This window comes from Pocillopora verrucosa, chromosome 12 (assembly GCF_036669915.1).
Source record: "Pocillopora verrucosa isolate sample1 chromosome 12, ASM3666991v2, whole genome shotgun sequence".
Lineage (NCBI taxonomy): Eukaryota > Metazoa > Cnidaria > Anthozoa > Scleractinia > Pocilloporidae > Pocillopora > Pocillopora verrucosa.
This window is the reverse complement of record NC_089323.1, coordinates 13,639,103-13,664,330: the sequence shown is the minus strand read 5'-3', so window position 1 is coordinate 13,664,330 and position 25,228 is coordinate 13,639,103. Positions and strand designations below refer to the sequence as shown.

Sequence of the window (25,228 nt, the reverse complement as noted above, 5' to 3'; positions counted from 1 at the left end):
GTCACAAAATGATTCATTTCATGTTCGTTTTAATCATTTTTTTTTTAATTATCGTACCATGACAATTATCCGATCAAAATTTGTGCCATATCTACATCGAAGTGCCCTTTTTGGAAGGGGAAAAACTAAGCGTGCTAGATGTCACAGTTTTTATATAAATAGTTTAGCTGCGGATCCGTCATATTAATGCAAGGATACTATCATCGATAGTTTAAACTGTCTCTTTAATCGCTAAATTACAATTTAAATCAACTATTTCCCTCAACTTAACTTTGTATTGAGAAAAAAAAGCACTGTTGGTTTGAGGTCAAAGTTACATGTGGGCGTATATCCACCCTAATTCTTAAGAGTCTAACAATAACGAGTAACTGTAAGAAACTCTACCGATAGAAAGAAACATTAGAAAATAAGTAAATCTATAAGTGAGTAATAAATTTTGACAGGAAATCGAAATTTTTAAAAAATCAAAAAATCAAATTTAATTCAAAATCGATCACGTGGAAATTGTAGAGGTATTCTACTACCACGTGGCCTGTTTCCCTGGAATCCTTCGGCGAGCATGGCTTGTGTCAAGAAGGGTAAGCTTTATAGAGGTTGCTTTCTTATAGAGCGCAGGAATTTTCCCAAGAAAGGACACAGCTGCATTGTTCAAGGTGTTTCATGTCTGGAGTTTAAGACTTTGCATCCTAAAAAAAGTAAGGGCAATGAAAATTTAAGTGAATTCTTTAGTATCTAATGAGTAATTCTCCCTTCTCATCGTTACATGATTATTGGAAGGTAATTGAGAGAATTTTACGAAGAAAATATGAAGAAAACACCGTCCACGGTACAGGATTTTGTCTATTATAAACACCCGTTTTCCGGATAATGTATAGACATTGTAAGGAAAAGTTACAGATCAATCACTTCTGTTTATACCCTGTTCCAGGCTCTTATTCGGCCAGGAGGTGAGAGAAGCAGCAGGCGAGCCACAAGTAACACAGAGGTCAAACGTTTACGTATGGGCACACTTTACAATAACTAGGTGTGCTTTCAGGCTGTCAGAGTAACGTTGTCTTTCTTTTTTTTCTATGCCTGACCCCCGTCGATTTACGCGCAGTCGTTTTCTTGCCAGAGCCTGGCACATACCATTCTTAATGTTACACTTAGGGTTCACCCTGCGAGAAAAACTCACCTTTTCATCAGTTTGATCTTCTTCAGTTTGAAGGAATGTAGGCACTAGTTCCTGTGTGGTAGGCAAAAAGATAGACGGTCAGTATTTTCCTATCTTTGCCCACGGGCTATGGTAACGCTTTCGTGAGTCGCCGAGTTCATCCCAACTTTCTTTGCCATTTTAATTTTAATCGTTCACAAAAAGTACATAGAAAGTTAAAACGTGAAGTATTTGGTTACAGTTAAACTGAACGATGGAACTTTCATTCATTTAATACCTGAATTTTCTCAAACAATTTGCTCGTAGTGAAAAAGCAAGCGAAGTTTTAATTTAAGTTTTACAAAGAATATACGCTCTCGGTGAGTCAAGTCCGTTCAATTTGGACATTTGTACCGTAAATTGCACAACAGAAACTGAAGGAATTTAATGAGAAAAGGCCGCATAAAATCCCCGTGTGTTTCGTTGGAGTGTGCCATTCGAATTTAGTTTTTGTGAAGGAAAGACCAGATTTACACACGCCATTGCAGCAAACAAACGAACCAACACTTACAACTTCAAAATAAAAAGTTTGAATTTACTCACAATTACTTTCCTCGCCGTTTACTTAATGAGCAGAGGTAAATATTCGTACTTGAATGAATCGTCGATGAGTGTGAATAATACTTTCCGTTAGATCACTGACTGCTTTTGAAGAAAACATTGTCGTGACAGTCCTTGCCAAACTAGTTCCGTTTTTTTCAAATGTTCTTGCGCTTTTTTTTTCTTACGCGCTCCCTAATTGACAGGTGTCAGATTGTGACAGATACTTGTAAAATAATGTTTCAAAGTTTGTTTGGAAGCATTTTAAATCACCTCTTTCGTTACGCAGATGAAAATGTTTCGGTGAGGCATCTCTCTTTAATTTGCATCACCTCTATTTTAACTCAGTACCATTTACTCGCTCAAAAATCGTTCAGTTTATGGAAGATCTTGCCGTATTTACAGCCCTAAATCATTCGGGTTCTTTCGGAAAGAATTTCGTCAAATTTTAAAAAAGTAAATATGTTGTTTACCGGCTAGGGGTCGGTCCGTATGGGTAAAAACTGTGTCCTCGGTCTTGAAATTGCTCCCCGTCCCAGCCGGCAAATAATACATATAGATATATATAAATATATATATACAGTTGTTTGGTAAACAGCACGAAAAGTGCAATTGTAGGAGAAAACCACTTACATATTCAGGTCTCCATCTCATTTTGTCAAGAACATAGGTGAGTTCTTCAATGAACTCAAACGTACAAGATTGTCCTTTGTCAGCAACAATAGATGTAATATCTCCCTCAGTTGTGGTCTCCTTTACGTCACCGAATTCTAAAACACATTGAAAATATTATTTCGCATGCGTAGAAGTCGATACGCAAAAAATGCGGTAAACTGCGATAACTGAGGAGCTTATATTTGACAAGAAGCTTTGAAATTCCAGGACTTTGGTCAGAAAGATGGAGCTATGCTATTGGTGGGAACATGTTAACATGAAAAACACAAGAGTAAATTAGTCGAATGAAAAGCGTTCGTTGCTACTGTGGAGATTAAGAGTGTCGACTTGAAACACAATTATTTGTTCTAGAGTCTTTCAGCTTTCCAAACTACTTAGATGAAGAGAAAATTCATTGTGATTTAAGGTTCGCTTGAGTGTGCAATGCATGTAGTCATTACTCTTCAGCATTTATGGAAAATGTAACAACGCCACTCATAATACCTGCACTGAAGATGTTAAATCCATCATTTGCATGGAAGCGAATCTTGGTTGGAGGAGCACTGTGACTCGAACGAAAACTCAAAATTTGTCCACTTTCAACTGGCTGATCAAATATCCTTATCTAATAGAATAGAACACAGTTACTGTAACCAAACTAAAAGGAAAACTTGTTTAAAAAACGTTTTAAAATAAACTTTCCATGTTTATTTTTGCCCTCCAGTTTGGCAACTGGATTAGTTGATGCTGTCATGGAATAAATTGAAGTAATATGCCTTAAAAGAGTTATCAGGACAATTTGTAGCCAGAAGAAGTTGTTTTCATTTTCGTCTAATTTTAAAAGCTCTATCTTACCCCAGAGCGGTTACTTTGTAGGCAATTTCGGCCAGTAGCACTACTTTTTTCCCTCTTCATGATATCAAATTTAAACCGAACGTGGCAACGTAATAATGAACACAAAATGGAGAAAATCATTTCTTGGAAGTAATATATTACAGATCTCAAGATACTGGGAATCCCAGAACAAATAACTTGAATAAGACTTTCGAAAAGGTCCAAATATAGATGAGATTTCCGATATCTCATTTGTCAATAGATCTTGATTACTACATAAGTGAGTCAAAAAATAAACTTCACACATGGCTGTATTCTTTTTGTTCCTCTCAATTTTTTAACCTGTCAAGTTAACTCCATGAGCCCTTTGGATTCTGGCTAGGATGAAATGGTTGCGTTTCTAAAACTCTAGAATCACGATATCTTATTTTTAAGAAATTTAAAAATCAAATAATATCCTAAGAACCTTTATTCCTTAGATTTTTATTGCTTTCTAAAGCATTCTTAGCCCACAATACACCATTTTCTTGTAATAATTATTAAGAGCTTTCACGAAATATTTTTCTGAAATTTCGTCCCCAAAATGAAATGCGTCAACGTTGCCACAGGCGGCCCCTGCGGGCGAAGTCTTTTTTTTCCAAAAGGTGTTACGTCAAAGATAACACCAGCTGGCTTTGCATGTTGGAAACATCGGTCTTACGAAAATTGCTTGAGAATAATGAAGCCAAACAGCTTCACTGGTTCAGAAAAAATGGACTTAAATAAAAGAATTGTTAAGTTTTACGTCAAGTTTTGCGGATGGAAAATTGGAATACTTGAAAGGTGTCTCAGTGTTGAATATCCTTCTCTCCATTCCTGCAATTCTCGGGAACACTCTGATTCTAGTTGCCATGCGTCGGGAATCTGTTCAACGACCATCCAAGCTCTTGTGTGACGAGAGGTTTTCCGCACTAACTGGACTTTTGCAGGGAACGCAACAATAACGGGGAAAATAGTTCGGTAGAGACCACTTTGACAACGGAAACAGAAACTCGTCGCGGTTTCCTGGTACACGAAGACCTGCTTCAAGCGAGCTTGCTACGGACGTCAAGGATTAGACCGTGTTTTGTTCCACAGTAGGTTTATTTCAGTTCATCTCGACAACCGACATGAACTCTAGCGTACTTAACTTTGTCATAGCCATACAGTCATGAATGTAATCGCCACGCAGTCGCCTATGTAATCTAAAAAGCTTCACAAGGTACTTCCTTAAGTACTATTGAGCGCGTGGTTCTATTGTTCTCTAAATTTACAACATTTGAATAGTTTCACTAAAGAAGCGGAAAATGTCTCTTTGAAGTTATCGATTCTAACTAACAAAACGGAGATTGAATTCACAACTTCAAAGAAGTAATTTACGGACGCAAGTTCAGCTGGCAACTTTCCCGAGAAGTAATTTACCAGGAAAGGTCGCTTCCAGGAATATTTACTTAACAATGTCAACTTGAAACGAAATCACAATAGGACCGATATACAAGTGCACAAAGGAGGCGAGTACAAAGCCATTTGTACTAGTTGGCAGTGGAAGATCTTATTGTTGATTTTTATCTTTTTAAAACATTGCAATGAAAGAGCTCGTAAATAATGAATACGGCTAAAATTTTGGAAAAACAAATGAATAAATAAGTTCTAAAACACACGGAAAATCACTAAATTTTCCTGTAACAAAAGTCAGAATTTCGAGTCCTAGTTTATGGGTCACTGCCTATACACTGAAGCCAATCCGTCGATTTCATTTGCTTCATCTTTAAGAATTTTCACCTCTTCAGATTCTTACTTTTAATGAGGTCTTCGATCATAAATCTCAGTTGCTCTTTGTTCCAGGAACTCGCATTGCTTTTCCATGAATTCTGCTTTCCTTGTGAGAATGTCAATGAGGAGGCCACTCAGCTTTTGTTCTACGATACCTAATACCGTCTTTTAGGCGTACTTCTCTAGCGACTTCTTACCAACCAAGACTCTTCTTCAATTTTTCTTTAAATTCTGAGCAAGGTTCGTCGGAAAGTACAGGAAATTTCTGCACACTCTTCCCAAAGTTTTTCTTCCGAAATGACAGAATACGTCGACGCCGTCTTGTTTTGAACTGTGTCATGGTGACATGGAACCGATGGAAACTTAGTTTTTCGCCTTGCGTTTGATTTGTGTTACCACGTTTCACACGCTTGAGGAGCGTGTGAGAATATAAAAATTCTTTCATTTCTTGCGTTGACACTTGCGCTTGCCTTTTTAATTTCGTTTGTATTTCCTAGCATTTGCATTTTCGTGAGTATTTCCTTGCATTTTTCAGTCTAAAAGCAGATACTAGACCGACACATCTTCCCTATCACCAAATCATCGTCCGAATTCAAGCCGTAGAGGTATCGAAAGCATTTCAATCAGACATGCTACAACGACATATTATTCTTGTCCAGAGACAACACTTAAAATAGATGTAGAAAACACTTGTTTGTGTCGAATAATGCCGGTTCAAATAATGTCAGAAACTGCGAAAAAATCAGTTGTTTGTGTATAAACAAAAAGTCCAACAAGAAACATTTGATCTTAAAACCCAGGTAGCTACTTAAGAACATAGGCCTCGTCATTAAATTTTTTTAACGATACTTCAGTGGTTTCATCTTACTTTTCTATAAATAACTCGACAAGTCGGTCGACTTTCAAGTCCCCTTAAATAAGTATAATTCACATTTAATTTCTCTATTTCAGGAAATAGTAATTTTTAACCAGCACTGTTTGGAAAAATACCGTTTTTTAAGTAAACAGAACGTTACATAACGACGATTACCTTAAAAGAATCCAATGACGCATTGACATCCGCGGCTACTGTAACGTAATAAAGAGTCTTTAGAAACAACTTAACCACATCATTGTTAGAGTACCCACGATACACTGCACTGCACGACATCAGGGCAGTGGCAAAGCAAAATATATCCCTTACACTGTTTAATATAACGATTAGCAGGATTAATTAAAGTTTACGCAAAGATATTCATGTTCACGTTGGGATTTTACAGAGTAGCTCTTTTAACTTGGAAATTGTTAATCTCTTTTATGATTATAATGAAGAACAAGTTCTTTTGGTACTCGCTGCAAAAACGGCAATTACACTGGGATGTACCTTCGTCAATCTTTCCTACAACGGAACCTGTAGCACTATCTTTAGTTCGCATTGACATTGCTGCGGATGACGTAATGGATTCTTCATTGCTTTCCTTTAAGATGACACTTTTCTCCTCGCTTTCATTTTCACTATATACCAAGTCTTCGATTGAGGGAAGAACTGTAACCAGAGAGCAAGGTGAAAAAAAAAAAAAAAAACCGCTCAAAAATTGGTCAAAAAATATATGATACTTACATTAGAAACTAGTCTGTTTAACTCACTGTTTAAATCCCTATAGGTTTTTCTTTTATTTTGCAACCGCTTTTACAATGGAATTAGTTTATGGTGGGATGTTTTTCCATAATACTTGTGGCTCTCCAAACTCAACATACTGTATGCTTATACATAATTCCGAACGTAATTGCCAAAGTAAAAAGAATTCTTACGCAATTGTTGAGATTACCAAACGTTGCGGTCCAGTTATTTAAACAATTTATAACACATACCTGCTCAGAGAAATCAACGCTTAGATCAAACGCTTGGCTATCGTAAACTTTAATTAGAACGTGGTTTTGCCAAATAATGGTTAAACTCCGTTTTAATAACCGGTCTTGAAATACATGGTCGGAATGTTACCATCGTAATCAGGGTTTTCCTGGTCTGATGATGCACTGGATGATAACTCAACATCCGCCGAATAGCCACCCTCCACCTGATTGGCGTGTTTTTCGTCAGTATCCTGATCTGTTCGTAATTAGGGTAAAAATACGTGGTCAATGAACTGAGAGCGATGTAAAAAAGAAATTTCAAATTATAAAGTTTATGCATCATTTAAAGTTTTAGTGACAAACATTAGATGATGGGCTACGGGTACACCCTTTTTACTTACTCATCTTCGTTTGGGCTTCCTCAGTAGCTTTCACTAGCTCTGACCAATCCACCGTCTGACTAAACTGTTTACCATTCTGGATCTCTTGAGAGAATCTGCTCAAGGAGCAATACAAAAAGTGCAAATTTCAATGAACCCACGTCAACGATCATTTTCCTTTACTTACAACAGTGAGAATTAAAAGTTACTCAGTACTGTAGAGATTTTTCACAAAATAAGGAGTTTGATTCCAATAAATGGATTGTGATATCTGGCACTTGTTTTGATGAAGCAACCTTGGAGTTAACAATTGTTGAACTTGTGCTCAAGATGCAGTTGAGCATTAGGTGTCTGCTCTCTGCCACTGTCATTTTCTTCCATGGAGAGCTTTTGCTTACTGATCGTTTCATGGTGCAGAAATAGGTGAATGGCAGTTTAAAATTAAGAAACCTCTTAGCTGACCTCGCTGCGAATAATAGAGCGAGGTGAGAAAGACCAAAGAAAGGCAGATACATTGTTGTTAACGTTTCTTCTACTGCACTTCAACAAACTTTACCTATTTGTTATTTCTTCAAGGTAATTGGCAATCTCGTCGTTGCCAAAATCCCTCGCAACAGACTCTGGCAAAGTAGCATTGTCCTTGTAACAATTAAATAACACTCCTCCAGCAGAGGAATTGAAGATGATTTCGATGAACTCCTTAGCACCATATCTTGCTGCTGTATAAATCAGGATGCCCAACACATGGGATGGCTGTGAGGATCCTGAAACATTGCACGTTATGAACGTTATCATGAGACAGGATTCTTATACTCACCTCATAGTGCTATGAATTTGGCGACAAAAATACTTTCAACATAACACCGCGACAAATTAACTCACCAAAAGCCTCACCGATTTGTTTTCCACATCGTTTGTTTAGACCTCCACTGTTTCCACTGCCATTGCCTCCACTTTCACGGTTTCCAGAGCTTCCATTTCTACGACTAATGACCGTCTCATAGAACTCTTTCTGTTTGTCAGTGTTAAAAACAATTTCCTCGAGAAACTCTTCCCAAGGGGATTTTTCATAATATATTCTTGTGCGCCCCAAAACAGGTTTGTAGGGACCCTGATCGGCACGAAGTGTGATAGTAACCCAACCCGGTTCCTTTGAGGCTGTAGAAAAGAAAGAGGTAATAAATTAAGGATCTTTCACATCCGTGATATATTTTGTGTATCAAATATGGATGATTTCAACAAAATTTGGCTGTAAAAGGGCCTTCAACTTATTTAATATATTTCCTTCAAAGCTACACACTGGTCATAAGATTATAACTACAATATCAAATTCCTTGTGTGGACAAAGGTCATTTCCAAGACATCCACGGTATTAGGCGGAAAGGTCGACTGTCTGTGTAGCATCAAGGCAAAAGAAATAAAAAAACAGAAGGACACTAAGACACATAATTCTCTGGTGAGATGACTAGTTTCAGGAAGACTAAGACGGTTCTGCTGAACACAAGGCTGAACCGCAAGCTACGTAGACTTGACAGTTGACTGGTATAGAGACTCTGAGCAGGTTTAAGCACGTCACGTTTGAGGGATCTTTAGGGAGAATTTAGATTAAAGTAGTTCCAAAGTTTCCTAGTCGATAAGTCAGATTGATGAGTAGAGGACAAGCAACTTCCTCCCTTAAAAAGTCCACCAGTAAACTTACTTAAGGACGAATGTTATCTGACATCGGACCATTGAGGCCTACGTCATGCGTAAGAGAAATTTCCTTTGTTGGCAGATCGAAGATCGAGGGACAACTTGTCTCTCGATCTGTTGAGAAATGGGTTGAGAATGGGTTTCTCTTAATTCAGCTAAATGTGGTAGAGTGTGGAAAGAGTGAAGGATGAAAAACCTTCTTTAGCAGCCTGAGGATCCCCTTTTGGGGGCGAGGAAGATAGCGAATGAGTTACCAGTGTATAGTAAAAAAACGAAATGATCTTTATGAAAGACTGGAGAGAAAGAAAGGAGAAGTTATAGCTCTAAGAGAGAATTCGAACCTGAAAGGAGCCTGAACCCTTGCTTGCCTTTACGTAATCAGATAATTTGGTTTTATCATACGAGTTGATAACGTGAATTAGCCACCGTTAGGAGTTTCTAAGTCGACGTTTCGAGCGTTATCCCTTCATCATTCGCTCTGACGAAGGGCTGACGCTCGAAACACCAGCTTTTAAACTATTTGCGTTGGCCGATTTACGTTATCATTCAGTTTATAATACTAAATTACCAACTTATGATAGGCTCTTGTCCTACTTTCCCGCTTTTTGTGCATAGAAAGTTCAAAATTTCGTTCGACATGTTTGCACGAAAAGTAATTACAAAGTCATGAAGTAAGGTGAAATCGGATACAAACCTGGTATTTCGCCTAAGCATTGACATTCATCATCTTCCAGCAACATTTTTAGTGAAATTTTTCCTACGGAGTCAAAGACAGCCGACACTGATGTAATGACTGATGACAGCTTTGGAGTGAACGTAAAGACGCAAGGACCTCCTCCCTGCCGGTTAGAATGGAAAAAAAAGTCATCACCCAGTCGAAGTGTCACTAAGGTGTACGAGATTAAAACACCGCTTCGAATATAAATGCTCTAAATTATTATTGTTTTCTTTCGCACTGAGTTTTTTCTCGAGCAAAAAGGATCATACTATCTTTGTAAGTTCTATAAATCCATATCGGGTGGTTAGTTTTCGCATCTAAAAATGAGTTAAAATCTATTACCTCTTGAGGACTCCGTTGAGGATTAATTTGGACCTCGTAAGGATACAGGGTATCTAGATTCTGTGGCATACTCGCAAAATTGTCTATTTTCAAAAGAAAAAAGGTAATTAGTCAAATTCCCGGTCAATTCGTAAGTTTCACAGTAACATAAGATTTACTTTATACAAAGAATTGTTTAGGAGATTTTTTAGTTTAGAATCTAACTATTCCTCTGATTTAACTCTTCCTCTGATTGATTATTTACACCGAGTAACTTGAAAAATGCAAAAATCAAAACGTGGAGGCGTTTTTGTGTGGCTTACACAACCTGTGTAGCCACATTATGGCACGATCGGATTTATTTATTTATTTGTACACGAGAGTCGAGCGCCTGTCACGTGGTCTAGTATCGTGGTATTATACGGCGCACTAATCTAAGTCAGCCATCTTGATTGTAAGCGTGGTCTCGAGTAATTTTTTTCAGGTGATCGTATCACGAGTTAGTTCCCCTCACACAAGCCAACAAATTTAGACCCGGCTTGTGTTAAGAGTGCAGCTTGTGCAAGAGCTTCTACGTTCTTAAAAGACAATATTTAACTGCTTGAATCTTCGGTACGGGTTGTACCACACTGAAAGGAGTTATTGCACTCTCACAAGCCAACAACTATCGGCTTGATCTATCGGTGTGGGTTGCACCACTGAGTGTCTGAAAGTGTTTGAAAGTGTTTTTAAGTGTCTGAAGCCACCTGAAAGTGCCAGAAAGTGAAATAAGTTGTATTTCAGTTGCTTTCTCCTTGCACTGTTGAGAATTCACGGAGGCATATCTCAAAACGAAAAAGTAAGTATGGGAATTTCGATTGAACAATACCGGTCAAGTATTGACTCTCATGACAATTTCGTGAAATCAAGGATATCTTATCACGTTTTAATGATCATTGTTGGAGTTTAATGTTTGTGATGTTCTATTTAAATGTATTTTACTTGCCAGTATTGAAACAGGAAAAATTTCCGCACAGCCCCATACATCATTATACATCCATATATGGGGCTTTATTATTCAGTGCATCACCAGTAAGATGTACATGCATAATTAAGTATGGGGCTGTGCGGAAATTTTTCCTTGAAACAAGTTGTTGGACAACACAAAATGTGGAATGACGTGATGTTTTGGTTTTCACAAATGATTTTCTACAATGCCTATATTCCATTGCTTATAAGGCAGGCAAATGATGTAGAGGAAAATCCAGGCCCCCCAATATTTGATGTCATCGATCCAACAAGAACAATATGTGCTGACTACAGTCAAGGAAATGAAGCTCTCTTTGGTGAAAATGCTGTAAGCAATGTGTAACAATGTCACTTACTGCTATTATTTACCATTACATTGAAGATATCAAATTGTGGACTTCTTCCCTTTTGAATAATATTCTTACCATTGGAAATAATTTGTATACTTCTATAAGATGTTCTGTCCAGACAAATGATTATTTGCTTTCAACTGATGTTCCAAGCATTGTTTCAATGTACAATAATGTATACACGTTAGAATATAGTGAGTCATTAACAGGAAGTTTGTTCATGACATCAAATAATGGGCCATACATGTCTCTTCAAAATTCTCTAACAGAAGTGTTTTCAAATTGTCAACTTAACTACAAGTGTTGTTTGTTAACAATTGGAATAAATACTGTTGCAGTGATAACGAATTCAGAATAAAGCTTTAAAATTTTTGATGCTCATTCCAGGGATTTGCATGGGATGCCCCACTAATTTGGGAAATGTACTTTGCTTACCATTGAAGGAATTGAAAACCTTGTATCATATTTGAACATTTCCTGCTTACAAATAGGGTTTGTTCCTTTTGAAATTAAACGTGTCTTTGTCAGAGATAATGAACTTGATTTGCAAAATGTTCACGAGAGTCCAAAAATTGAACATTTGCCTTTCAGAAATAAAAGAAACCAAACACAACATATGAAAAGGAAGCAAAAGTCTTTAACTGAAACGCCAGAAGAAAAAGAAAAACGAGTGATTGCTAAACATGAATATGAGAAACGAAGAAGGGTAAATGAAAGTGAGGAATCTAGGGAAAAGAGGCCGGCCCAGCAGCGTCTGACCAGGGACAAGAAACGTGCAAATGAATCTTCTGAATCAAGAAAAAAGGGGGTTGGCAAACCCAGTCTCAGTGTCAAAGACAAAAAATTGCAAATGAATCAGCAGAATGTAGAGAGGAGAGACTGTTAAACCAACGTCAATATCAGAATGAAACTAGACGCATAATTGTGTTCAACCAGGCTTTCTATTGGAAATAAACTTTGTTTTTTGTGCTTGCATTTGCCTAAGTTTTTATACAATTATTGGTTTATCCTGTAACTGTTTTTGGGTTTTTTTTACATGAATTGTAAAACAAACCACATTATGTCATTATCCAAGATACTTATTCCTCGCTGGATTTATCACGGTGAACAGAGCGCTTGTCACGTGGTTTATTATTGTCGAAGATAGGTTACAGTCTATGCTTGGCTAAGTTACCTAAGCTTCAAAGCTTCAGAAAGCGACCATTTTGCAATGGTGGCTGTAACACGCTGTCGAAGATCGTTTTTTTATCTAGTTTTTCATTCATCTTTGTTGCTTAGATTTCACACGCCGGCTTTCCTACAGTAGGCTTGTCTTCTAAGTGCGGATTACAGCCTGGAGTTGTGCTCTCACAGGCCAACATTTCATGGTCTGGACCTTTAGTGCAGGTCGTGCCACATTGAAACCTTGGAGTCATTATTGACTCTCTTTGCGGTCACATTTCACATACGTCATTAACTGGAACATTTTTTACCTGAAATTCTGTTTATACCACATGCTCAGTGAGAAAACTACTTAACCAGTCTTTTTAGTACATGCAAAGATAAAATTTTGGTTAAACTGCAAAATACCTTACCACCCATGGCATTACATGTCATTGAATATGAATAGAATAAACCATTTTTAGCCAGTAGTGAAAATAGGACTTTTTTGTTGTCATTAGAAAATCAAACACTGCTCTTATCTGGAAATTCAATTTGACGGCCTCTTTAAATGACATTATACTTTCATGTTTACATAGCTAAACCAATAAAAGTCACAAACATCTAATGCCTAACCTGAAACTGCAGTTTGTTGTTAACAAGGTGCTAAATGTCTATTGTGATTGTTTCCAAACTTTAGGGAGTAATCCATTGAAACTCAGTAACAAAGTGGTTTTGCTTTTATTAAAATATGAATAGAAGCCTAGTGCTTCAATGTTAACTGAAATGTGGTTAGTGTTATGTTTTCCAAGTTATGGCTAGAATCATTCTGACCTTAACATTTCATGACTTCCTTCAAGCTTGGCAGTCTTCTAGATTCTCTTCATACTTCATAAAATTACACTTTTTTGATTGGCTGAAAATAGCTAGATGCCTTTTTCATTTATCATTAGTGAAAAAGTAATAACTCATGTACAAAATAATATAAACTAGGCTCAGCAACAATAGATCACATTAGAAACCAATCAGATTTACACAAAGTAGGTTCTGATTGATACATGCAGTAGCTGACAAAAATAAACAAAAGCTTGGATACTTTTATGTGTATCGATAAACACTAAAAAATTGCATTCCTGAGTAAGAATTCAGCTGAAGGACAAATTTTGATGGCACATACTTCATTTAGTCAATACTGTCAAATTTATCTGCCATCAGTTTGTTGATTTCCTGTAAATGTGTATCTTTCATGTATACGTTATGAATAATTAATAACATTATTTCTCAAATGATAAGCACCTGTAAATTTTTCAAATACTTTAAACTGCACACACGCTGAGCTCAACATTTGTTGTTTGTGAAAAATATACTTCAGCTTATTTAGAATACCAAAGTACACTTTAATTAACTTAGCTTAGACTTTGTTGAGTTTTTATGAAGACAGTTCAATGGAACTGACATTTGTTACGTCTATAGTTAAAAGTTAGAGCTACTTGATGTGGATTAGATAACCATCAGGTATCCTCAGAGACCCAGGGTTCTAATCACATCTGTAGACCCTTAAAAGCACAGTCTTAACAGATCAGTTCCAAATTGTCACGGTCATTCTGAATTTTGATTGGTACCAGAAGTTCAATCTTGTTCTGGCAAATGAGAGAGGAGCAGGTCTCACAAGTCCTCTTGTGTGCTCTAACAAAAAGTGATACATGAAAGTCAGTTGCTTACCGTGTTTGTTTTGGACCTTTTTTTACGGTAGATTAGCACTTTGCATGATGATGTGAAGTCGACCATTTACATGATGATGTCAAGTTCACCCATTCATTTCTCCACATAACTTGAATTTGTTAGACTCACTGGCATGAAATTATAAGTTCAATAATAAGAAAACATACGATAACCATACGATACCATCATGAACTGGCCTGTACATGTGTTTAATTTGCTGTTCCTGAAATCTATTATGGTGACACTCTATCTCTATTGAACTTTCTGTTAAATAAAATCTCCAGGTCAAATTGTAAATCTTATTGGGTTAAAAATTATTAGCAACGTTAATGTAATGTTACTTCAGAGTACTTAACTCAACATATGATTCATTAAAGTATTACTTGTGCTCTGATCTTGCAATGCACCTATCTTTTTTCCCTAGACTCTTCCATTTGCAAACTCATATCTATCTACCTGAACTAAATTTTTCTGTGTTCTTAATGAAAATACAGTCCCACAAAACCTAAATACAATTATAATAAACGTTTTGCTCTCAACCAACTGAAAGTTGAACTTTATGTCACATTGTGTTACTTTACGTGTATGTATTGTCCAAAATTAGTCATACATTCAAACCAAATCAAGCTCCCAATGGCTTCTATTGTAGATTACATCATTTCCCGAATGTCCCTGCCCTTCTCCAAAGTTTTGTCCTTGTGTACTGGTACACAAAATGTCAAAAATATTCATATGAAATTCTTCCCTAGAGTTCATTTCACATCACTTGCCTTAGAAAAGACAATCAACCTACAAACTTCAGAAGTCAATTCCATTTCGTTACGTAAACATAATCATGACTGAATCTATCAGACCACTATGGGAGATTATGCTGATGTTTTTTCAGTTCCTTAAATCCTCGGGTTACATGTGCAACCTTTATTGTCAAAATGAGACCTCCATAACAAAGTGTGGCTAATAACTCTCATCTTCAGAATGAACATTTCAGGACTTTTGTATGCTAGTTGTCTTGTGTTATTGATGAACAGGATCAATATTGAAAACTATCTAATGGTAATCAGATATTAGCTCTTCTGACAGAAACCCAATAAGACACCAGACACTAAAAAGCAGCTCAATTTCGTAAGCCACACATGTACGCATTGCAGACCTATTTTTTTTTTTTTTTTGGGGGGGGGGGGAGTTAGAGCTTGATCACGTTACACATTGAATCTGCCTAACTCCTCTTTCGGTATCATTTTCTTCATGGGTGCAGGACATGTTTTTTAAGATCAAGGAGATCTTGAGGCCCGGTAAAACGCACGCAACATTTCAACGCAATATCTGCGAACATTCTTAAATTGTGTTGTGAGATACTGTAAAGAAGCTGGCCAAACGCGCGCAACATCCAAAAATGTTGTAACAAAAATTTGACCATTTTCAGAACTGACCCAACACCATCCAACATGTTGCAACATGTTAATACATGGTGGCCAAACGTGTGCGACCCGTTGCATGCAACAATGTCACATGATGTTGGTGTGAAATTTTGCTTGCGTTGACCGGGCCTTTAGCTTTGATCCTTGAAATAACAAAATCAGTGTAATGTGCAAATCGAAAGGAACAATAAAGAGTCTTTCCCATTGTAAACTTTTTTCAAACCTGCACAGCATAACGTAACGAGGAAAAGTTAAAGGTACGAAATCTAGCGACGAAAAATTGGTAGGTTACAGACTTCGTTTAGGGTAAAAACTGCCATATCTCGCTCTTAATTAACAAATAAAGAAGCCTTGGCTGTGCTCTGTTCTTTTGTAAAGCACGTAAGAAGCGGCTAGAGCACGGAAGAAGTGCAGGGGGGGAAACGAATCGTAGTCGAGTGTTTTTTCTCTCTGGCCGTTTCCTAAGTGCTGTACAACAGAACAGAGCGCAGCCGAGGCTTCTTCATTTGTTTTATAATTAAGAATCTGTTAAATTCCCCAGCATTACTTAATATTTTCAGCACAAATTTTAATTAACGAAGCGAACAAAACTGTGTCGTCAGCGTGTTCTATATACTCACATAAAACACGCTACAGTAAACCAATCAGAATCCTTGTTGGAATGGTTCAAATCTGACTGGTTGAATAAGACCAAAGCTGTCAAAAAATGTCAAACCATCAAAGTTGACGAACGATCAAAGTTCACAATGTGGAATAGTTCTAAAACTGAAATACATGTAGTGTGGCAGGACGAATTTAAAACTTTAGCCTAAATTTTTTGTCTTACTACAATATATGAAAGGTAAATGTTCAGTAAAATCTGACCGAATTGTGGCTTACAAAAACATGCAAGTTTTTACGTATGAAAATAAGAAAACAAACTGCTCAAGGCGTGTGTTTAAAGAAATTTCATTTTCAGTTAACGGAAAAAAAGTTAGAGAGAAGTTCTGGAAATGGTCAGACATAGTACAAATTGGGCTTGACAGCTTTAGCCCAGCTCCAGTTTTTGTAATCTGATAGGACACGCTCTTTCAACCAACTACAGTGCGCGTTATATCCGAACTTTATCGCAACTGGTTTTCGATGACAGGCAAACTTATAGCATAGTGCGCTCGCGCTTATTTTAGGTCATTGTGTGTAACCATACGCAGAACGAGATGCAGAGAAAAATACCAAGTAATTATCTCAGAGTGAAGAAGCTTTTACTGTTGTCAGTTTACTCAATATAAATTCTGTAAGTTGGAGAGCTAACCTTCACTTTCAGAGATTCCGCTTGTGGAGTCACTTCCTGAATCCAAAGACTACATAAGAAAGGAGAAGAAACAGTTTCAAACATATATGTTACTGATAGTTTATTATTTAAGACCAGCAGGGAATACATAAGTTCACATCACACACACTGCTAATGCTACTAAATTCTCTCAACAGAAGTCTTCCCTGACTTATTCACGACATTGATAGACCCAGAAACCAAAAGGCCGACCTAATTATAATGAAATAGCTTAAATTTCATTTAATCTTAAGCTGCCGTTAAAGAATTTATAAAAGTAACCTGAAAATATTCAGACGTCGGCTGGATTCGAGCACGCACCTCAACACCAAATGGCTTACAAAGCCACATGTTAGGAGGGAGACAAATTTTAAAACATATTAAAGTTCACAAGGCAACCAGGTGGACAATCAGACATGGTTTGATGCAACTCTGTTTAAGGAGTTACTGAATGTAACCGAGAAGTTACAATTCATAGACCCAAATGAATTGTAACTTCTCGATTACATTCATTAAATCTTTATACCAGAGTAACATCAAACCATGTCAAATTTTAGGAGGTTTTCATTCCCGTCTAAGAACGTGATCAAGATTAAATGAAAGAGATTATATCTTGACCTGCGAGTAAAGACCAGGTTAAGATATCATAACGTCCTAACTTTGCTAACAGATCGAAACTGACCAATCACAGCTGGAATTTCGATGACATAGACTACTTGAATTTTGCAGCCAATAACATAATGGCAAATGTGGTCTATCGGTTTTTCCTAGGAAGCCAATTCATAAATGCTCGACTGACTGGTCTGAGTTTAGCCACTTAACTAACCCAGAGTAAAAGAGTAACAAAAGTGGGCCATTTCTCTAGCATAAACCCATTAATCTGTACTAGCTTCTTCCACCATCATATCCGACCAACTGAAAAGATTTGAACTTTGTTGCTCAACAAACCTAATAAAGGTGTAAATATTCCCCTATCTTGAGACTTCCCTTGTAAAATGGCTTTTGGAATTCCTAGGAATTCCTAGGATTCTTGAGAATTCCTATGAATTCCTAGGAATTCCCAGAAATTCCCAGAAAACTGGGAATTCATTTTGCAAGGGTCATTTGCATAATTGGGAATTTTTGAGAATTCCTAGGAATTCCCAGAAAACTGGGAGTTCAGTTCGCAAGGGTTTGATAGTCTCTTTGTACATTTCACCTTCGTCAGTTTGATGATCAACATTCATGAGACCCTCCTGAGCTGAGAAAAACCTTACATAGCAAACATGGCCACCAGTCATATTTGATCATGCAACTTAGTTTTGTCCTGTGACTAAAGTGCACACAAGAACAACATGCACAGGAACCTGCTGACAAGTGTACAGAGAAGCAACTAATTTATCTGTGCAAAAAGTCATCAAAGAGCTTCAAAATAATTCACTCTGAAAGTTTAACTGGGTGGTCTGAAATTAATGTAAGATCTCAAAAACTGTTGTTTCCTTTGAACTGACTGAATGAAGCTACAATGTATCAACCTCCACTAAAAACAGAACATTCTTAATAACCAAAAGAATGTCATTCTAAATCAGCACTCAGCATTTAGGAATTTAATGTTAATGAAACATAAGTCATCTTAAAACGCCCATCACAAATTTAAAGAATTGATTTTAAATGTGAACTTAACAGTTACTGGTTACCTAACTCTGAATAATTAATGTTTATGGCCATAAATTTGTAAATTTGTGAGTTAACAGCCTATATTATAGTATAGGAATAGAAATAAAAAAGAAATATTGAACCTTTGAAAAAGCACAACACTGTGTCCCAACATGTACATTTGACTGACTGGTCATGTCTTCATACTTGGGCATTGTCAAATAAAATATTAATTAATATTTGTGTCTGTCAGATAGTATAGTGGCACAGCGGTTGTCAAAATCTTCAGAATCTTCAATCTTGTAATTAAATATCTTCAAATTAATTGTGTTACCAAGTTTACTAACTGCTCTATGATTATGTCTGCATGCACACTCCGCAGTGGTCAAATGCACTAGTTCCTGTAACATCTGTTATGCATGTCTAAATTTTTCTTTAATCCTCCTCATCAAGCTAAACAATAAGACATGCAGTAACTGAAAAGATGACCTTTGTTTGGAAGCTGCACATAAGTTAAGGTATCAGGTAAATGTCAAATTCATTAATTGAATCTGAAGTCATACTAAAATGATGGTAACAATTACTGTCAATTACATGTGTTTCCATATCTCATTCTGTTTCTCTCGACATTTTTTCCCACAAGTTTAACATAACTTGTCTGCAAATGAGATAATTTAAACAATAATGGAAACACTGAAATAAACTTACAAGCTCTTGCATGTCGTTTTTGGCCGCTAAAATTGTGATAACAGAACTGATGTCATTTACCCACGTGATGCAGCAGATTGCGGCTAATGGTAAAAGTTAGATGGTTCTCGCATTTCAATGCTATTTATTAATTGATTAACAGTTTGAGCTACAAATTGACCCGGGACAGTAGTTCGCTTAAATCATCTTTTACATTACTGGGATGTTGAAGTTTTCTGCAGCCAGAAAAGTAGTTGGAGAGACTGGAAAGGAAGTACTTTTATGAAGGACCTTAGCATATGGTTCTCATTATGGTATTGGGGTGTTTTGTCCAATGGAGGCAGGAGAACAACAAATTGGTTGGGTCCCTGAAATTGACAGTGCAAGTGCCGAAAATATGGGAGACAAGTTTACCAAGATAACAATTATTATAATTTGTGGAGCTTTGAGAAATAATTAATACACGTAAATAATCATGTTATTTTTAATGAATGTGTGGGAAATTTATTGATAGTTTTATCTAAATCATGTCTCTTTTCTTAAATTAAAAATTTATGTCACTATGTGTATATTTATGATAGGCTTGTTTGATGTTGGGCATATAACCCATGATGTTTTCCTGGCTATTTATTTATTAGCTTTGACTGTATAATTTAACAACTAACTGTTGTGGTAATTCTGTCTGAACATTTTTAGCTAAATTGATCTCCTGGCTATTTGTTCACTGGCTTTGACTGTATAATTTAACAATACCTGTTGTGGTAATTCTGTCTAAGTATTTTCAGCTAAATTGATTTGAAATCTATATATTTTAGACTATGGTGACTTATGAGCATACCAAAGTAACCAAAGTGACTGTTGTGTTTATTGCAAGGGATTCTGTAGACATTTTTAAAGTTTATGGAGAGACTATTATGTTGCTAACTTTGCTTTTATCACTTCAGTCAAATAAAATCACTTTAAGTCGCCTTAAGTCACCTTATGTTGCCTTAAATCACCTAAAGCTGTAATATTTTTTGTGCCAATTTTGCTTAAGTCACCCTAAATCACCCAAAGTCGCCTAAAGTTACAGTGACTTATGGTCCCAGAGTAGGCCTATCATTAGTATAATCATCATCAGGTTAGAAACATCCTCTTTGCAGCATCATGGATTCATAGTTAAAGCTAGACTTAACTGAAACATCACACAAATGAAGATGTTCTAAAGTAGTACATACAATCATGCAATTATATCAAATAATCTAGTTTGAAATCAAGTATGCCTACTGCTAACAGAATCTCCTGGATGCCGGTGAACATGTTGTAAAGGCACATTACCTCCAATAAGTAAAGTGTTGAGTTTCCTTTTATCTTGGTCCTAATAAAATTGGAATCCCAAACACGAGGTTGTCCGTAATCCTCAAATTTTGAGTGATCCTCGTCAATTCGAACAACAGCTGCACAAGAAAATCTAAAAAGGAATTGAAAGTTCTGTTAACAGGATCTTTTATTTTTTGTTTATCACTTTTATTTTTCGGATTTGGTTGTTTGTGTTCTGTTACCTCATTCTTCCCAAATTTCAAAGGACAGATCCATATTTCATTGGTTCAAACAATTCAGCCCATTTAACTTGAAAGCTGAATACAATGGCAGATGATTACAAATTACACATCATGTATTTTGCTAGGTTTTTTTTTTATGTATTTTATTTGTTTTTGGGTTTTTACAGTTTTTACAAGTATGCAAGATACATCACAAATTTCTACATGCATAAATTTACATTACACTACTCTATTACACAAAGAAAATACCACTACACTGGACTACGAGAATAAAAAAAAAAAAAAAAAAAAAAAAGAGGCATTGCGTGTTGATATAAATAATAAATTAGTTCAGCTATTATTCTATCATTTGAAGGAGGGGTTTCCATTTGTTGTAATGGATCTCAAGTTTATTATTCTTTCTGGCTATAAAACGTTCTATTTGAAACGTACTCTTAATTCTTTCGAAAAAGGATTTAAAGGATAGAGAAGTCTTATTTAGCTTGGTGCGATAAATAAAATATTTACCTTCTAGTACAATATAATTTAGAAGGATTCCGTCATTGTCATGATTAGGCGCGACAAAAAAAACAAAAAACAATATCTTTAATATCAGGAGACTTCAAAGTAATGCCCTGTGAGTTTAACATGACAGTGACTTCATCCCAGAAAGCATGCACTCTTGGACAATAAAATAACAAATGTTCTAAAGTCTCTAACTCCTTTTCGCAAAAATAACACAATGGGGAGTCTACTTTCTTAAATTTAAACAACATAACATTTGTGTATAAGATTCTATTTAGTATTTTATATTGAAACTCCCTTAGTTTGGTATGCAAAGTTGTTTTAACAGGCAGTAAATAAATCTTCTCCCAATCAAGATGAAAAGTGTCTGTATTAAATGCTTTGTTGTATTTCTTCATTGCAGTTGGTATACTAGATATCTTGGAGACGAAAAATCTGGTACAATGATTTTGAATAAAGCTTCTGTAAAGTCTTCTGTTCATCATCAACCCACAGGGAGAAATTACTTAGATTTTGGTATTGTGTGTTTCCGTAGATAGAAGTCCTATTTAGTTTCAATTCTCTACGCCACTCTTGTGGGAAAGCATTGAGGAGACGGAAAATTAGGAAGCGATCGACCGGTGAGAGAGATGAACGCCATGGCTCCTTATCTAATTTAAGCTCGCCATTTTCATCATAGAGGTTGCCAATTTTTATTAATCCTGCGTCAAAAAGCTTTTTACTATAAACTGATCAGGAATCAATGCATATAAACCTGTTGTTCCATAAGACCTGATTTACTATATCTGAAAGCAAGGAAGGGTTGTCCTTGTTCAAAGAAGACCAAGTTGAAATGCATTCTGGAAGAGCTATTGGTAACTTTGTAAAGGTGCATAGGTGCATTTCTTGAATAATTTGAAAGTTTCCTTACCTCCTGCCTTTCAAGTAAGGAAATGTTGCCTCTAGAAGTGCTTTTACCATGTCATCTGACATGTCTGCACCAATTTCCAGATCTCTCTTGAACTGTTGTAGTTCATCAGATCTTCTGATTGTCGACATTTCACTTTGTGTCGGCATGCATATGCGGCCATTGACAACATGATAATTATTTTTCTTCAGAAGTAGGACGTTTATCAAAATTGGAGCATTTCTTCTATTCTTGGGAATGGCACCACCTTCAACCTGCGCCATAGCTGACTATGTAAATAAAAAGCAATCATTAAGTAAATGAGCATCATGATTTATTTTCATAGGAGGAGTAAAGAAAAAATTCAACATCTAATGACATCCATAATTATATATGACATGTGATGCAAGAGAGAGAGTTGTCAAATAATTGCATACATTGGCTCTAGCATCTACTAAAAGTTTATCAATTTTTTTAGTTGCCCAAACACATGATTAAGAAACCTGTGAAAACTGCTTGGTATCCATACTGAACAAGAAAATGGTCGTAAGAACTATCAGTTCAAGAAAATTTGTTTGACAATTCACTTATATTGACCAACCTGAAGAACTGGCAACTTTCTCAAAATGAAGACATTAGTTATAATTGCTAACTGATCAAGAATCATATTCTTAGTCACTCTTTACAAAGTAGAAAATAGCATTTTTTGATATTTAAAGGGTCTAGAAAAGGTAAATACTAGTGCATAACTTCTTTAAAACATTTATTCACACTTTATCATTAAGAGATGTAGCTGACTCTCTTTTCTATGCAAATAGCCAAAAAAAGAAGAAAAACTTGATATTTAACATGTGAAGCTAAAGTAATGTGATCTGTCCTAGATACTTTTATTGTACTGCAATGCACTGTATCATATAGTTGTAAAATTTTCACTTCTAAAAATTTTTAAATTAACATGAGCGATGTTTTTAATTTGTCATTAAAAATGCCATCTTTTGAAACCACAAAATCAAAATGAAAGTAAAGCTTAGAAAAGATGCTTTGTTAGATCCCATAGACATGTTTTGACGAGTGGTGTCATCCACGCGTGTCCGTAGATAACAATGCCTTGGCATACATTAAACACGCTTAAATGATCAAACTTTCGGCCGAAACACGTGATTATGTCCGCTGGAAGGATATGCGATTGAGCTTCCGGACAAATTAAGTTTTAATTCGTGTCATGGCTCACTGGTTACGCCCACAGTAACGTTATTGGTTGCAAAATGACAACTTTAATTGACATGGCCATTTTCGGAAACCTCTAACTGACCGTTTTTATTTAAGTATGTTATTTTCGTAATTCTTTTTAATGTTCCAAGCACCCTCCTTTCAACTCTGGATTAAAACGTTGTTACTTTGAACATATCTTAGCGCGTGTGGCCAGTCATTCGTAACAGTAGTTGATGATTTACCTTGGCATGATTTTGGAAGTCTAAAAATAACACTTAAAATCTGCTGGAAAAAATTCCGCAGTCGTTCCTGCTTTAAATTTATCGGTGCGGAAGGCATCTTATTATCTTTAGGATTCAAAAGAACTGTTGCCGCTTATCGGACAAACGCGAATGCACTATTCAGTTCACGTTCGATAGATGTTCAATTTGGCTCCTGCATAACGAAAGTATCGATGTTTCGAATCAATCGATCCTCTGAGGATGTAAGAGTAAAAATTGATCTCAGTAACTGTTCTAATTTGGCCACAAAAAAGAGCTCAAGAAGGTGACAAACTTCGCCCATGACTAATGCCCACGAACTTGCACGTACATGGATAGTGCAAAAGATTTGAGATAATGATAAAGCATGAAAATTCCCACCAAAGTTATACCTCAGTACTGAAGAGGCCGTCATGTTCTACGAATATCGATTTCAATCGTGTTCACAAAGGATTGAATTAGCTATAATATTCTCACCAAATGCAAGGTTCCAAGTGTTTGTTAAATCAAGAAAATATCCCAGTGGTAAGAGATATTAAAGCGAAAGTGAACTAAGTCACCGTTCGATCGCAAAATTTAAGATTTGACCGTCTCTTTCTTAGGTAACAAAAGAAAAATCATTACAGTTACCTCAAAAGGTGAATATTGGTCTGCCGCAAATAAAGGATGCAACCGAGACTTTCCCAGCGTTAGGTGGTAACACTTGCTGACTGCATTGAAATCGATCTTTAAATAATGCTTGTGGTGGGTTATTTATATTTTGTTTTGGGAGTGGGAAATAAAGGTCAGGTGACTGTTACGGGATCACGTCATTGGTCTGACAGGTGGTTTCTGTCAAGAGAGAAGTTTCAGACTAAGAGGCACTTGACCATTGTCACGTTTCTCCGTTTGCCCATGACTTCCACTGAAATTTGTCCTTCGTACTTTAAAAACAATGTGCTGTAGCTATGTACAGACCTCTATAGTGTACTGAAGCTTCCTATAAACATTAAAGCACAAATGTTAATTACAGTAATCGTTTCGATCCCAAAATGTTGAGTAGCGCGACGTCACACCGCAAAAAAAAAAACAAAACAAAGCAAAACCAAACAAAACAACAACTTCTAACCATTTCCCAATATAACGATCATTTTGGTTGTTTCCGTACATGTATGGGGGGTGTATAGGAGATTTTATATTAGGCGTGAAAATTCTTTTCAAACTCGCACCTACCGTTGAAGCCGACATGTTATCCGAAGTGCTGATTTCAACTTTATTTAAAAACGATTAAATGTGATAACATTATTACCAAATACAAGGTTCCAAGTGTTTTTTAACTCAAGAAAATTACCCAAAAGTAAGTGAAAGCGGAAGTTGAATAGGTCGTTATTACAGATTTGGCCTACTCTTTCTTATAAGAAGAGAGAAAGATAATGATTATCTCAAAAGGAAAATATTCACTCGTCACAAGTAAGGGATGCAAACACGATTTTCCCTGCGTTAGATATGACTCCTTATCAGTATGCAGATCTATCTTGATATACATTACTCCAGGTGAGAGGGTTATTTATATCTTATTTTAGGGGGCGGCAAATAGATTTAAAGGTCAGCTGACTGTTACG

General features: G+C 36.3%; 1 protein-coding gene and 1 pseudogene across 4 annotated transcripts; one reads left to right on the top strand and one right to left on the bottom strand.

Moving 5' to 3' along the window:
- Positions 1-73: 73 nt before the first annotated feature.
- LOC131770344 (uncharacterized) lies at positions 74-24,360 on the bottom strand. 4 transcript variants are annotated; one of them, XM_066158753.1, is made up of 16 exons: positions 24,258-24,360; positions 22,180-22,445; positions 20,542-20,674; positions 16,885-16,933; positions 9,977-10,059; positions 9,611-9,755; positions 8,107-8,382; positions 7,781-7,988; positions 7,246-7,340; positions 6,993-7,100; positions 6,375-6,536; positions 6,042-6,076; positions 2,891-3,011; positions 2,366-2,502; positions 1,175-1,225; positions 74-686 (listed from the first exon to the last, which is right to left on the bottom strand). In XM_066158753.1, the coding sequence occupies exons 2-16, from the start codon at positions 22,437-22,439 to the stop codon at positions 672-674; spliced, it is 1,878 nt and encodes a 625-aa protein (XP_066014850.1). In that variant the 5' UTR covers positions 22,440-22,445; positions 24,258-24,360; the 3' UTR covers positions 74-671. The 4 variants fall into 4 exon arrangements, with proteins under 4 accessions (XP_066014850.1, XP_066014851.1, XP_066014849.1 ...); XM_066158754.1 differs by having other exon boundaries at positions 75-686; positions 6,042-6,079; positions 8,119-8,382; XM_066158752.1 differs by having other exon boundaries at positions 75-686; positions 6,042-6,079; positions 22,180-22,441; positions 24,258-24,330.
- On the top strand, positions 10,431-12,267 carry LOC131770483 (uncharacterized; annotated as a pseudogene).
- Positions 24,361-25,228: the final 868 nt, after the last annotated feature.

Bases quoted from the DNA above. Each gene is read 5' to 3' on its own strand.
- LOC131770344 (XM_066158751.1), bottom strand. From the start codon at position 22,439: ATGGCGCAGGTTGAAGGTGGTGCCATTCCCAAGAATAGAAGAAATGCT. The intron at 6,537-6,992 runs GTAACATTCCGA...CTCTGGTTACAG, and splicing joins GGAAAACCCTGATTACGATG to TTCTTCCCTCAATCGAAGAC. The intron at 3,012-6,041 runs GTAATCGTCGTT...CTATTCTATTAG, and splicing joins CGTCATTGGATTCTTTTAAG to ATAAGGATATTTGATCAGCC.